At 36.9% G+C, this 16175-nt stretch overlaps 2 protein-coding genes across 2 annotated transcripts; both read left to right on the forward strand.

Annotated features, from left to right (window-relative positions):
• Positions 1 to 1580: 1580 nt before the first annotated feature.
• LOC103136528 (ribonuclease T2-like) lies at positions 1581 to 9444 on the forward strand. Its single transcript, XM_007549810.2, has 10 exons — positions 1581 to 1754; positions 3439 to 3516; positions 3676 to 3730; positions 4949 to 4998; positions 5279 to 5336; positions 5551 to 5615; positions 7356 to 7469; positions 7696 to 7741; positions 7819 to 7893; positions 8027 to 9444. The coding sequence occupies exons 1-10, from the start codon at positions 1741 to 1743 to the stop codon at positions 8207 to 8209; spliced, it is 738 nt and encodes a 245-aa protein (XP_007549872.1). The 5' UTR covers positions 1581 to 1740; the 3' UTR covers positions 8210 to 9444.
• Positions 9445 to 10228: 784 nt separating this feature from the next.
• LOC103136603 (ribosomal protein S6 kinase alpha-2-like) lies at positions 10229 to 15538 on the forward strand. Its single transcript, XM_016670352.1, has 2 exons — positions 10229 to 11073; positions 15341 to 15538. The coding sequence occupies exons 1-2, from the start codon at positions 10825 to 10827 to the stop codon at positions 15536 to 15538; spliced, it is 447 nt and encodes a 148-aa protein (XP_016525838.1). The 5' UTR covers positions 10229 to 10824.
• The last annotated feature ends 637 nt before the right edge of the window (positions 15539 to 16175 follow it).

The raw sequence follows: 16175 nt of genomic DNA on the forward strand, positions 1-16175 counted from the left end.
GCCTCTCCCCGAGGCCTTATAAGGAGAGAGAACTGCCTATATATAACTAGTATCCTTCAAGACATAGCCACTAAAATCAGTAAGCTATTTCATTAGCAGAAATTATTATTTTTTTATTTCTGCAATAATGCTATTCAAGACGTAATGAGATTCAAGTTGGGCAACCAAGCATAACAATTACATCAGATAAAGCATAAAATTTCACCACTTTATGCGAAATGAATATAAAACATTTGCAAATTATTCAAATTTAAGTTGACATCTCTTTAATGTAGAGCTTTGAATCTAGCTGCACACTGCATCAAACTCTTGCGCTTAGAATTTTCTCCATCTGCATTAAAGAACATCTTGAGAAGCTGCGTCGCATGCTGAACTTTGGCCACGGCCTATTTATAAAACTAGCTACAGTTACAACCTGACTATTCCTGACATCGAGAAGGAGCTGTTAAACAGATTGCACGTCTGAGACAAAATCATGTGAGGCGACAACATGGGATAACATTCGGCAGCTTTAGAAGGAGTGTGTGATGTCTGAATGACGTAGACAAATGGACGTGTGCCCAACAGGAAACCAATATAGCTGATAACAGGCCAGAGTTTTACAATTACAGCAAAGTATTGACTTTTTCAGTAAAGAAATTACAGGAAACTTAAAATACGGATGGATTTTTATTTAACAAATTTAAATGATCTTACCCATGGCATCTAATCTTTGCTATTTAAAATATAGGGCAGTAAAAATAAAACACTTAACTGCTGTGTTACACACTAAAGTTGGACTTATTTGAAAGGGCTTTGCAAAATTATGCCCACTACAATCATTAGGAAATATCAAGAGCCATTTATTATTTTTATTATATTTTCACCCAAATAAATTTTCCCATTTAAAGAATAATAAATAATTATGTAATTAATCTCATTACATCTTAATTTGTAATTAATTATGAATTTAATGATGGCACTTGACTTAATGTAATGTTTTTGATTGTTGATTCAATGTTGCATGACTGTGTTTTTGTGTTTGTGATGATGTAAAAGCACTTTGAAATGCCTTGCTGCTGAAATATGGTATACAAATAAAATTTGATTTGATACAAAATAGAATTTTTTAAATTATTTTATAGTTTGTAAACATGCTTTTTTGGGTCAATTTCTGTTAGACCTCTGTTGATCCAAATTTGTTAATATCAAAATATAAGTTTAGAGCATACTATACCCGGAATATGATATATATTTCTTTTTTAACTTTATATCTTTAATAGATTTTTTTTAGTGGAAACGTAGCTTGTTTTCAACTTCACTTAATTGGTGTTTTCTCATATTACCATCTGCCATAATACATACGTGCACTATTTATCCATTTTTATTAAGGTAAATTTGTTATTTAAACAAATATTCTACAAAGAACTGTTTTTTGTGTTTGTTTGTTTTTTAATTCAGCGAATCTATCCAGACCTGGATTGAAAACGTCGTTGGTAGGCGTTGTTCGGAGGAGCAAACGGGTCACGGCTTATACTAAACCAAGCAGCCCAAGCATCGGCTCTACGCAGAGACGTAATGACGCAAGATGTGTTTACGACATGATGCTTATGATTGGCTGATCCAACAAAGCCGGTAGTTCAGTGCTGTTCGACGTAAACAAAACTGTTCGTTGGTAAACCACTATATAAAACGTGACCTAGTTAAGCCGAGATATCAAGAAGGAAGGGCTCATTCAAGTGTTATACTGTCTGATGTTCCATGTCTGCAACAAGGTCAGTGAAGTTAGTCAAAATTATTTTTCTCTTCTAAAATAAGCACTTGTTCCGTACTATTGAGGTACTGTCTTTTAGAATGATTAAGAGATCGTCGTGTTGTTTTTGAGTTAGTCTGGAATATGCATTTAGTTGATATTTCTTTACAGCCCTTGTGCTCATTGCGTCAGTCTGGTCCAAACATTTTTACAAAAGATCCCCCAGACAGTTTCACGAACAGTCATTGTTTATGCATTGTTAAAGTGTTGAAAAGTATATAACGCACAGTGTGTAGGAGCTTTAAATTTGAGTATAATTTTATTTTGCGTTTAGTGTAAAATCAAAAAGGGCGTCTTCCTCATTGGCGTCCTTAGGCAGTGATGTCGTAAGTTTATGGGTATTTCATGTCTTTGTCAACTAGACTGAAAAAAAGTAGCTGCAAGTTCTCGTTAGATTTCTGTGAGCTGACGGAAAGGTTTGAGTCATTTACTGCTTAGCTAAGCAGAGCTACAGCTACTGTTGGTATGTTGAGATTGAGGAGCCCACTGGCTCTGACTTAATCCTTATAACCTTAAGTTGTCCAGTTCAACTCTTTCATTTTAATCTGTGTGTGATGCTGTGTCTATGTAGTGTTTCTGCATTATTTTATGGAGAATAATTGTCAAAAACTTATGAAATAATGACAAACATGGACATTTCATTGTAATAGGATGTACAGTTTTACATGTCATACCTTTTGCCTTATTAGATTTGTACTGAACTGGTGTTCCTGGCAAGAAACATTAGTGTTACAACACCATCCTACTTGAATATTTGAGATTTAATGTATTTATCATTGAATGCCATGTAACTCAAGCTGTGTTCTCACAATAATATATTTTAGTTACACTGGTCCAGCTTCCTCACTACACATATTGTTGCTGCCTCCAAGGTGGCAACAATACCACTTATCCTAATTTTACATGACTTTGCTTCATATTAGTGGTGCATCTCAATTGAATCACAATGTGCTTCTCTGTTCATGAAACCTCTGAAAGTCATATTTTTGTGCAGTTTGTACACTTAAATTTGTGAAATAAACAAATAAATTGGGCTGTGTTATCATCTTTTATCCTGGTAATGTCTCTCAGCACCTTCCACTTACCAAAGCTGTTAGGCTGTCATACTGAATTGTAGGGTTACCTTAAGAAAAGCATTTTCCTTACTGTTAGAGACAACCTCAAACAAGTGTTTGAAGATGTTGAACCCATACAATCTCTATGGGTGATATTATTAAATAGCCTAAAAATATTTATGTGAGTTAGCGTTTACATGGTTTTATCTTTACGAGATTTTAAGTTAGAAAATCTGAACACAAGATCATAACGTAATTCTAACTTTTGCTTTATTTGTGTTCAATCTTTGTAAAAAAACGGTTATACCAGAAAATGGGAACTGAGCTGAAATCCCACTTACGTAAACAAGATGGACTAAGTTCCTGTTTATAAGTGTATTCCAGTTATGCTCTGTCCTTTCGGCTAGGATTTGTGTTATACGTGTACCTAAGGAGAGAGTTTCTTCTAAACAAATTGTCTAATGAGACTCAAAGTTATTTCTTCAGAGACTACATGGAATATTTTGAAAAGTTTATAACTTTTTTGTGTTGGTGTGGTTTTAATTTTTCAGGACTCATATGTATTGAGTTTAATTTCCCATTTTGTTGTAGGTCAGCCATGAGACTCCACTTCCCTCTTCTTGTCTGCCTGGCAGCAGCTATGTCCTCTGCTGTCATTACTTCACCAATGTAAGAACAAACAGATAAGAAATGATTAATTGTGCCCATCTGTCACTATTTTTGTTACTTTCTGTTCACATTTGCAGTAACTGTTTCTCAATAAATGTGAGCTGTGCTCATTTGAACTAAATCATATTGGAAAGAAGCTTAGAAATGTCTGCATTTCAGCAAGTTATGGACCAAAGTGATCCTGACACAGCAGTGGCCCAAAACCTTCTGTTCTGTGAGTTCCTGTCTGTCTTTATCTATTGACTTAGTTTATTAGCACTTGTCATTTTAAATATAGGATGACAGAGTATGTTCAGTAGTTTTATCATTTATTGACTATGTACAGCATTTGTTTTCTTACTCGTCAACAAGTGGTGCTTCTTTATGACTTTAGGGAAAATGTGTGTCAAATGCAAAACTTACTTTCACTAAAAAGACAAATAATATAAAATTAAAACATTTTATTTTTGACTTGGGTGTTTATCTGCTGTAAATTTCAACTATTTGCAACAAATGTCATCTCAAGACACCTTATAAGACAAACATGACTCATATAGATTTTGACACCCCTAAGTGATTGGGAGGAGCAGAAAAATATGTTTAGACAGAGCAAAACTCCAGTGTGCGAGATATTAATGGAGTCATCAACAATACTTAATTTTAAATTTATCATAATTCTGTATTGTATGTTCTATATCTCCAACTACAGTAAAATAAATATTGTGTTTATGTTGCTTGTATGCTGACCTTTCAATCTAGGATTCATCTCAGCCATTTTTTTAGTTTGAAGAGGATTTCATTCACTGTCACTTAAAGAGGAGTATGATCAATAAACTAAAGTCATGGGTAGAGTTAATGCTGTTTTCAAGCGAGTCTTTCGCATCGTCGTGTTAAACAATGGCGCCCACTGATTCGTTTGAGGAAATCTAATCCAGGTGTTTTCCTTATAACACCATGTGATACAAAACCACAAGACTACTTGTCAGCAGTGCGGTTTAACATTGTTCACATGCAAGTTACAGCATGACTGGCACGTCTCATTTTTAGGCTTGTTGATGGCACTTTTTCTGCTTATTGTGCAGTTAGGTTTTATATTATGTTGTGATTGCGTCTAGTGATAAAATCGGACACAAACCTAAGCAAATTTGATATGTCAGCAGCGGTGTACTTGGTGTGAATCTTGATCAGTTTCACATTGTGCTTTTGAGTTCAAGAGGAACGGTGTTTAGTGCTGTTTAGCTGGGCCTTGCAGAGATTTATGTTGCTGCAGTGCATAGGATGACATTTGTTGATAAATATACATCACACAGGAATATATGTGCAATCCAGTTTAATTTCTTATTCTTGATTCAGTGAAAGTCATTAGTTACAAATACAGTATAATGATTTAGCTCTTACCGGAGCACACAGTAAAAAAAACATCAAATATTAATATTTGTTTATCACATTTCAGACGGAGCATTGCCAACTCAACATTAGTTACTGGACACTGCATGGACTGTGGTAAGAGTCTGGATTTTAGTCTTTAATATCACTCTCATGTGTTCTTGACAAGTCCTTTTACCTTTGGGAGATGAGATGTAAACAATCATGCAGCCTGTGTTTTCCACTCTAACAAAGCTCCCCAGTTTGAAACAATATATCATACAAGCAATAGGGATGTAAAGGTATATGTTTTTTTATATAGATTTAGATTCAGATGTCATCAAAAGGAAACCCCTGAAAAATATCTATTTTGCTAAGTTTGTATGTAATTTTTCTCTGTAATCTCTCTGTGTTTCAGGCCTGATAAAGGGGAATTCTGTAATTCTTCCTGGCATTTCAACGCTACTGAAATAGAGGTATAGCACTTCTCCAGTCAGTCTAACACTACAAACGTACAGAACTAGGATAACCCAGAAATAAAACATTTCCTTTGACTATTAAGATATTGGTTGTGTAATACTGAAGCTATTTTGAAAAGGTGAACAAATTTATATTTTACTCCCTTTGCGACTCAAAATGAACCTTATTTTAATGTATAAAGTAAATCTTTTTTGGTGTGTTTTTTCTCAGGACTTGATCCCAGACATGAAGAAGGTTTGGCCAGACCTGCTTAATCCTTCTTCTTTTCACTTCTGGTATGTCTCATCCTTTAAGTCAGCATGTTTTTTTTGTTTGTTTTGTTTTTATGAAAAAGTTGTTTTTGGGGCCTAGTTTTGGTCATAACGTATCAAACTATCATTATGCTAATTTAACACATTTATTCTTTTTATTACTACTACTAGATCATTACTCATAGAAGTCATTCAAAAATAATAAAAGGGAACATTTCACTGCATGTGTTAACATCTAGATAAATGGTAAATGGACTGAACTTATATAGCGCTTTATCCAATCATTTTTGACCACTCGAAGCGCTTTACACTAGAGTCACATTCACCCATTCGCACTCACAAACATTCACACATTTATACATGGATATGCAGCTCGGTCAATAGATCCTTTCAGTTGCTGATTTTAAATCACACCCTAAGTTCTTGAGGTTGTGTTCATTTAATATTGCTTTAATATATAATATTATTATTGCTTTTACATTAGTAAAACTGGGTTATTGGCAGTGGTGTTCCATATCGTCTCATTTATGGTAATACCGGTGAATTTTTTGACACGGTGGAAAAAAATTTATATATCAAATGATGACGTCATTTAACGTAGCCTGACCTGTACAGTGCGAGGCGCTATGTACAGCTTCTTGTAGTCGTTTGACTACCGGCATTAAAATAAAAAGGAAGCTGGTCAGCTGGTTCACAGTCTGGGCTGAACTGAATTTCACAGAATTGGCTGATATATGCAAGAAGGGAGAAATATACCGTAGTGTTTTGGTTGCTGCAGCTCCCGTATCCGCCATTACCTTGCTCCGCGGAACTCCTCGCCACACAAACAGAATGAACCGGTCACCGTCAGCCATGGCAAAAAAAAAAAAAAAAAAAAAAAAAACTTTCTGAAACACTAAAGTCTTCCTAAATTAATAACTCGAAGCTCTACACAAGGCACAGGACCATCGATATACATGAAACAGAACATTTCCTGTCTGTGTTGACCCGGTTGCGTGCACGCGCAAGGATACCACGGCTGCTCAGGAACATAGAGAAGAAGCTAGCTAGCTTTAGCTAGTCACATCTGCTAAGTCTTGAACATTTAAATAAATCAGTGGAAGCGAGAGTTGAATGTGCTTATCGCCTTGTGTCCCGAATCACAATACTTATAGAAAAAAAAGAATCTTTGCTCACTGTTGGTAAAGCAAACCAAACGGCGCTGCGGGAGGGGTAGAGAGAGGGTGGGGGGAGCTGTAGTTGCGGAACAAAAAAACTAAAAGCCAACACACCGACAGGAAGTCATTACTGCAATGGGGATGTCCGAGACAGGCGGAATAAATGAAATTTCAGTGCCTGATCATTAGGAAGTGAGCACAAGCTTTTGCTTTTTGCATGGATTTTTTTACGAGACATATTTTGGTGTCTGGCATTTGTAAAAATAAGGTTTTATTTATGTAACAAGATTATTAGTTTTGCACATATTTGAATGCTTAAAAAGTATGATGGGGAGACACTTTTTAAAATCTTGTAAAACCGTTTTGTTGATCCACAGCAGTTTGTTTAATTTTTGTATTTACTGCAAACTGGAATTGTGAGATAGATTTGGTTTTATGGGATGAAACCAAATTGATAAGAAAAGTGTTTTGATCTTAAAAACTGATCAAAACTGAAGAAAAAGAGATAAATAATGTTGTCTGGTAAAATGTTATAGTATTAACTTTCAGTTGATCTGCATGTTTTAGTTTTTGGTTTATCAGTTAAATGAATTTCCTTTTGCAACAGGAAGTACGAGTGGTCTAAACATGGAACATGTGCAGCAGAAGCTGATTCGCTGAATAGTCAACACAAGTATTTCAGCAAGGCACTGGAATTGTATCAGAAGGTGGATTTGAACAGGTAATGTTGGTTACACATTCTTTCACACACACCTGCATGAACATCCCTGCCTCACATGCAGGCTTTGTCATTTTGAACATTTCTGTATCTATATCTTTGTACCGTGGTGATTTATAGGAATTATGTTTACTCTCCATGTTTGTTGCCCGGTGTTTCACTTATTTCATGTTTCTTTCGGTAAAACTCGACATCAGTTAAAGTGAAGATCTGTAATGTTTTATTGCAGCATGCTGCAGAAGGCTAACATTACCCCCTCTGACAAATACTACACTGTAAGTTTATCTATTGCACTGGATTTATGAAACTACATTCTGTCACAACAGTAATAATATTTCTGTGACTTTTGCAGTTTTCAGATATTGAGCAAGCGATGGAAAACTTCTATGGCGTGAAACCCAAGATCCAATGTTTGCATCCATCAACGGTATAAACAGCTTTTTTTTTTCTTTAAACAATTCAACTTATTTATGTTTCCTTGTTTGTAAAGTTTATGAAACTTGTATTAGACAATAATTATGTTTACTGTTTTTTCTTTTTGTTTCTTTGTTTGTTGACAGAACTCTGAGCCCCAGACTTTGGGACAGATTGAGATCTGTTTTGATGCTGACTTCACTCTGTATGACTGTGAGAAACACTTTGCCACTAACACTCTTTCAAGAGGACAGTGGGACCAAAACAAATCATCTGGACTCAGTGTGTGTTCTCCTGACATACCAGTTTATTACCCACCTGATTCTTAAATGCAAACATGTTCAAACTGGGGAGCTATATCTCCTTTTACCTTTTTATGGACAAAAATAGTTAGTTTTTGTTCGTAAATGGATCGTAATTTAGCATGTACACTAATAAGCAACCCATTTCACCCTGTTTAGTATTCACATTTAACAATTTTGAGTTTCTGTCAGGTTTATAAATATAATTAGTTTCACATTTTGAGGAATGCTTGAATTCAAGTTGGCTTAAACCACAATGCTGTTTGCATATACAGCAACAAATGTAAAACACTCATGGAAACTAAAATGTTCAGTTTAGTACAGTCAGTTTTTGTGTCCTCTTTTCAGAGGAAGCCCCTGATACTGAAAATGTTTTTAAGGATTTATTAGGTTTACTTGATGATAGACTTCATTTGTTTATGAGAATTCAGGTCTGATCCAATGAAGACACTGATAATTACTGATAACTAGGGACACAAAAATATAAAGTTGCGTTTTACCAGCCGCTTTATATTGCTGGATACTGTGGGAAATATAATACTCCATAGTCTGAGCTAATGGGATCATATAGATGTTGAAGAAAAATACCCCAAGCTTAGAGCCTTGAGGTACTCCACATGGGATTTTTGCTTGACCTGATTCATTATCACCAAATGTCACAAAGTAGTTCAAATCTGTCGAAGAGGATCACACTTGTTTTGCACTGCAACAGACAATCTTGCTTACTTTGCCATTCTGTCAGTGAGAATTTTATGATCCCTTGTTTTGAACACCTACATCCAGTAAAACCAAAACAGAGGCTTTGTGATTTGTCGCTGTTAAAACGCATCCCATTCAAATTCTGTTCTGTATTTTTTTCTTGTTAGCTGGAATTGTCTTGATTCAGGGCAATTTGCAAGGTTTCACTTTGTCCTGGGTGGGATGAAAATGGCCTTTACTTTAAAGGAAAGTGCCTTACTTTGTAACTTCTTTGTCATTTATTTGACCTTTCTGATGATTGTTCTGCCTTTTTGAATTTTTGCCAAGTATATGAAATGATACTCTAGAATGTTAAATAAACATGGAGCGCCTGTGATGACAGATTTATTCATGAACAGTGATTATTTTTAATCACCTGTTACCTCAGGTTATGTTTATGTGTAGCAAACTGATTATTTGATGTTAAATAATATCTTCTGCTGTCAAATGTCCTAAAATTAGCAACTGCACAATGCTGTAAGTTCTTATTTTTAATATGAATAAATGTATCCTTTTGATTCTCATTGGTGTCATCAATTCTTTTGTTTTATACAATGGTTTTTTTTTTAAATGCATAATGAATAGGAATTTATAAATACAATTTGCTGGGATTACACTGTAAGACAATTTGACAAAATTATGTGACAGGGTGTTAACAGTTTTTTTTTTCTTTCTTTCTGCAGTGTGATCCAGCATAGATACACTGGTATATTTGAGTCTGTCTGTCTCACAGGCTGTGGGGTATAAATATTAATGTTGTGATCTCCTTACAGAGCCTTAATCCCACTAGGACAAAGACATCAGTCCATAATCCTGAATCTCCGCCCACAGCAGAGCACAGCAGATTGACTGAACACATTTGATTACATTTTCCAATAGTCCTAAAATGCCCCAAAAAACTGTGTACCTGATGTGACCAAAGTGTGACCCAGATTCAGCCAAACATGTGAAAACTGCACTGTGACTTCTGTGTCCTGGACTTTGAAGTGTTTGCGGCCCTGTACGAGTGTTTTAGGTGAACCTTACAGAAATTTAACCTCAGCTCAGCTGCAGACAGTTAACCCCAGAAGCAGTCCTCATTTGCCCCCCACCAGCTCCCATCAACGTGGTCTGGCTGCCATGTATCACTGCTTCTTTCTGAGGTTATGTAACACTGCAGCCCTGCAAAAGCTGCTGATGTGACAGATTCAAATTCCAACGCAAACGCACACATGCTTAGTGATCAGAACAGATCATGCTGTTCCCCGTGTGACTGCTGGCCTCATTTGTGTCATCATTATTGGCTGCTGTACTCGGCATTTTATGTTGAATTCTAATGCCGCCGTATTTTTGCATGCTGACATGTTGCTGTCTTCGTTATAAAAAATACGCTTTCTAAATCTGCGAGTGCGGATGCTGCAAAGGAGAAAAGGCAGCCAGGGAGAGGTTGCAGGTTTGCACCATGTGACCTCACCAGCTGTTGCTGTGTGGCTGTTGGGAAAGACGGGAGGTGAAAGGGAGGGAGACAAATGGGGAGGGGTCGGTGAGCTTCCCTGTGGCGCACAATGTGACTGGTGACAATCCCTTGTTTCGCAAAAAGGGTGGGAGAGAGAGAGAGAGACAGAGGAGAGCGGAAGATGAACACAAACATGCCAGGTAGAGATGTGAGAAGGGAGCTGCGCGCACTCTCCTGATTCAGCGGAACGGATTTATTCGTCACCTCTACCCCTGCAGCCTTTTTACGCAGCGAGCCTGCTGCAAAACACGGAGGGCAATCCTAAACCAAGCAGCAGTCATCAATCCGCTGCGTGGATTAACAGCTCTGTTACAACTTGCTTTCAGTTGCTGGGTTCCCGCCGAAGCTGAGATCCACCAGCGGAGAGCGCAGAGGATGGAGACGCCACAGAGCGACCGCTGCATTGAGGATGCGCCAACAGGGAAACTGCGGGACAAATAGGGAGCCTAAAAGAAGAGCCGTGTGTTACTGCGCGTCTATCTTGGGGAGCCCCCCTCCTCCTACGGGGAGATGTTCATCATTATGGGATAGATGCGCGGGTCTGATCGTTGCCATGGATACAAGCACGCGTAAATTTACAGTGCGGAGATGGTTTTCCATCTACCTGAAGAACAAAGCAGCGCGGAACAAGAACAGCGCCGGGTTCTGTCAGCTGGAGGTTAGTCGTGATGTCAGCTAGGCGTTTTTTTTTTAGTTTTTTTTTTTTAACGTCTGATCAGACACGAGAGGCATGCACGTGTGAAAGCAGCTGCATCACTATTGGGATCTGTGTGTGTGTGTTGGGTGTGTGTGTGTACACTTGTGTGGAGCTGGACAGGCAATATCTCAAAACATAAACACAGGCAGCTGACTCACAGCTCACTGGTGTGAAAAGTGTTGCAGAATTATCCAGAAAGCAGTGCTAGTTTTTGCCCTTCTCTCTGTTTGCCAAGAACCAAAGCCTGAGGCCCACAGGAGATGTGTTTTTGGCAGAGAGAGGGTGTGTGAGGCCGGGTGTAGGACACACTGTCATACAGGGAAATACAAAGCAGAGGCAGCCAGGTTGGTCAATACATGGATCTAGACAGATTGATTCAGTTGACAGCCACAGCAGTGGAGTTCTATTTATAACCCAAACACACCAGCAGGGTCACAGTGTGAGACGTCCAGCTCACCTGCCTACATGTCTGAGCTATAAATGCAGTAAAACATTCTCCGAGACCTCCTGTTGTGAATGCTGCTAGATCAGCTCGAGTGACCATTTGATTATTGTTTGAGTGACTCTCTATCTCTAGCTCTCTGGATGATAGTCGCTGCCCTCCATGACAAATATTCACAAACATTAAACTTTACATTTTGTCACAAACTGAAAGTATTTTAATGAGTTTTTTTTTTTTTAGCGATCAACTGTTCAATTACATGAGATCAAAACTGAACTTTGAAGTTTCCATGCAAAAAAGTTCCCCTTTGGCAAGCAAAGGGGAAGTTTATGGAAAAACAGACAGAGTCCTGAATGGAAATCTGTTGAACGCTGCAAAACACTTGAGATTGCCACAGAGGTTTGCGTTGTACACCACTGTCCTCCTTCTTCATTCTGAATACTCCTAAACATGATACGGTTAAACAGTTTTCTTACAGAAGTCATCTGTTACTATGTGATGGAAAACTAACACTACACATCACTACTGAAACACCTTTCTCCCAACATAGGGGTGGGAGTATCTGCTGCAACTATAAGCTATAATGCTGCAAGTAAACTTGTTAGATACTGCTAAAGATTTATAACTGAGGTGGAAGGAGGTTCATCACCTAGGAGACACCAAACACACAGGTACAATGAAATGGTTTAGATCACAGCATCTTTGAATATTAAAATGGAATTGAATAAAGAAGCTAGTTTAGAATCTTGGCAAAGTAGTTGCTACTCAGTGACTGCTTTCTAGCCAAACTATTGAAGGACTTTTATATAAACTTATTTGAGACAGAGGTGTTATTAGTGCTTCCTGATGTTTTTTTTTTTGTTATGGGGTATGGTGTTGGAGTATAGGGAAAATCTGCATAGGCTTCAAGTTCAATCTTGTATGTTTTTCCATTGACTCATGCTTTAAAACCAATATGATGAAAATCTTCATGTATCACAGAAACACAGCATGTCAAACTTAATGAATGCTAGTTGAGAATGAGTAGCAAGCTGAACGCCAAGCCAACATTAAGCGGCCTTCCTGTTTTCTTTGTGCTGACAAATATCCCAATGGAGATATAAAGAATTAAAAAATAGTCATACTCAAAATTGCCTTAAATCTACATTCTACATTTTGAGCTGCATGTGACCCTTCCTATGCATTTCAGGGGAAGCCAAAAGGAAATCCATTTGGATTTACCAACAGCTATCTCAGTAAATATTTTTTTTCTAATGAATGCTTGGTCTCAGATTTAATATATTGTAAAATGAGAGTGAAGTTTAGTTTATAGTGAAGATCTATAAAGAGATCTGTTTATTACAGATCTCTTTATAGATCTGTAATATAAGAGATCTATAAGAGATCTCTTTATAGAGAACTAGAGAACAATGCTAGATTGCTTTGGGGCAAGACTACCATTAACAAAATGCTGGAAACATTTTTCGTGTCCAGAATCAAATCCATTCCCTGTTTGTCCTTGTCCAGTTTCAATAAATCAATTGACTAAGAGCTGGATGTTTGGCTTAAAAGCTGCTGTGCCTCCTGGGTAATCGCGCACTCTAACGCTTACATGGATATTCTTTTTGGAAACACATCTGTTTCCCTTTTAAAAACTGTGCAGCCTATAGACATTACACATGGTTTTCTGTCAGAAGATATTCTTATGAACTTGACACAGATGTGTCTCATTTAAACACCTGGCTTGACCTCTTGCATTGGTCTGCTAAAAATGTGAATTAAGTTTAACGATCAAATATAAAACAAGTTGAAGAGCTGTTTAACCAATTTCATTTCATGCAAGATTTATTACGTCCCTGACAAAGTCATTATGGTGATTTATTGAACTTGCAACAAGTTTACTGTTGCAAGCTTGTGAGTTACAACAGAAGTAATTTATTACAATGTATTATCATGCAAGCAAACAAACAATTTTTTAAATGAGAGTGCTTACTTGAGTTCATAATCCTATCTGGAACAAATAGCTTTATCTTAAAATTAATATGATCTGTCATTGGCAAAATATATTTAAATTTCAGCAAATGTCTGGAAAGGTGTTATTTTTTTAAGTCAGTAGTGAAGAAATAAGTCTTAAAACCTACTGAAACAGTAAAAACATGGGACATTTGTGATCATTTCTTAAGTGATTGCATTTATTTGTATTTTGTATTTGTATCTAACATGATGCATGCTTTTGGTTACTGGAGATTATTACAGTAAATGATGTTTGTTCTTTCAGAGCCTAACTAAACCCAGCACAAAGATAGCACTAGAGTAATTTGCTGTCCTGGCAGAAACCGATCTCACAGTTTTATTTCCTGCTTCATTGGAGATTTAAGCATTACTCTTGTTAGTAATTAGTATGAGAATGGTTATTATTCCTGTAGTAAACTGCAGTATGTTTATTGCAGCACATTATTCGGCCTCAGATGACAATAGAAAGTTGGTTGTCTCAGCAACAGATGTGTAAAATGTTGCTGAGCCCCTAGCAGTCAAGCCTTGGCTACTGGGGATTAGCAGGGCAGAGACCCAAAGAGCCAACAGAAGGCATCCTCGAAGTTGGCCCACCACCAGCAGGGAAAAGAGTTGATGTTGTGTTCAATGTAAGCTAGTTGGCAGGCAAAATTTTATCACAATTAGGCATTTGGGAGAGATAAATGTAAAGTGCTGAGTAAACCATATTTGCTTCTCATAGATTTCTTCTGGCTTTGCTTGATTGCCACTCCTAAATGTTTCATATCATCAAACAAATTGTAATATTGGACAAAGATAACCAGAGTAAATGTAAAAAGTAGTTTTAAAATGATTAATTAATTCATTAAGTCAAATAGGCTATCTAAACCCATCTGGGCCTTTGTGAAAAAATTAATTGTCCCAATTTTAAATAAGGATTTAACTATGATTGAAACTTTTTTTTTTTTTTTTTAGAAAGCTGAGCTCAGTTTCCCATTTCAGACCCAAGCGTGTTTGTTACCTGACCAGCAAATATAATAAATCATTTAAAAAGACCCCTTCTGTCTGCTGAAAAAAAAAAGGAAAAGTAGGGGAGCAAGGGCTGAGCCTTTCCAAGAGAGGCTGGTCAACCAAAACGATTCTAAGAGCGCAGTGACGATTAGTGCAGAAGGTCAACACAACCAAGAACAACATCTAAACCTCTGTCGGCCTCACTTGTCCCAGTTAAAGTCAGAGTTCAAGGTTTACCAATAAGAAAGAGAAACTGGGTGAAATGGTGTCTGTGGAAGAGTTCCAAGGCCAGAATCCCTGCTGATCAAAAAACAGAAATGCCCATCTCATATCTTTCAAAAAACATCAAGTATTTTGGAGAAACATTCTGTGGACTTCGGGGACAAAAGAGGAAACTTTTGATGCGTGTCATGTCACATCTTACCTAAAACCAACATGGCATTTCAGACACAGACCAACGTTAAAACCTGTGAGGGTTCAGAATGCTTTGCTACGTCAAGATCTGGACAACTTGCCATAAGGTTCATCTCCAGGCATCAGTACCTGATCTAAAGCTCAATTAGACTTTGATTCTGCAGGATGACAATGATCTACTTCACAGAAGCAAGGGCGAGAAGCCTCAGAATAATAAAAAAAAATAGAAATACTAATATTTAATAACTTGGGCCTTTTCTGTATCCATTTAGTTTAGAGTTTTCCCTCTTTCTGTCCTGTCGAGCTGTTTATGTCAATCAGGTTGTACAAACACAACTTTTGAATGAGTAAATAAAGTGCAAATGATGATGTCTGCATTTCTTTTCTCAGGACGACAGTGTACTTAAAGAGATTGACATCAGCCACCATGTTAAGGAAGGCTGTGAAAAAGCAGACCCGTCTCAGTTCCAGTTATTGAAGGTGCTCGGACAAGGATCCTATGGAAAGGTACTAAAACACGATACAGTAGCTGATGCCTGGAAACAGGAAAAATGTGAAGTTCTCGAAAGAAAAAGTGATTTTGTCTAATGTATCATGATCCCTTAAAGACATTCTGGAGGTAATTAATAAAAGTAGCTGGTAACACTTTAATTGAAGGGGGGGTGAATAAGACTGTCATGACACTGTCATAAACATGACATAACACCTGTCATGAACATCAATAAGTCTTCATGAATATTTATGACTGTTGTCATAAAGCGTAATTCGGTAAATAATGACACTTTTAATACAAAGTTGACATTATTCAAAATGTCTTTGTTCTGACAACTTGACTTTAACCAAGAAATCATTACTGATATAAATTTGCTATAAAAGTATTACTGATTGCACTTTAAAAATTAGGTAACTTTATGTTATTAAAGGTAAAGTTTAAACAGTAATTATTTCTTAGTTAATGTCAAGTTGTCATAAAAAAAGACATTTTGAATAATGTCAACTTTGTATTAAAAGTGTCATAATTTACCGAATTACGCTTTATGACAACAGTCATAAATATTCATGAAGGCTTATTGATGTTCATGACAGGTGTTATGTCATGTTTATGACAGTGTCATGACAGTCTTATTCAACCCCCTTCAAATAAAGTGTTACCAAGTAGCTTAATGTGTGTCAAATGTTCAGATTTGGAGTGTTATGCTCACTGCAGTGGAATTGCCACCACATG

This window comes from Poecilia formosa, unplaced genomic scaffold, assembly GCF_000485575.1.
Source record: "Poecilia formosa unplaced genomic scaffold, Poecilia_formosa-5.1.2 Scaffold33, whole genome shotgun sequence".
Lineage (NCBI taxonomy): Eukaryota > Metazoa > Chordata > Actinopteri > Cyprinodontiformes > Poeciliidae > Poecilia > Poecilia formosa.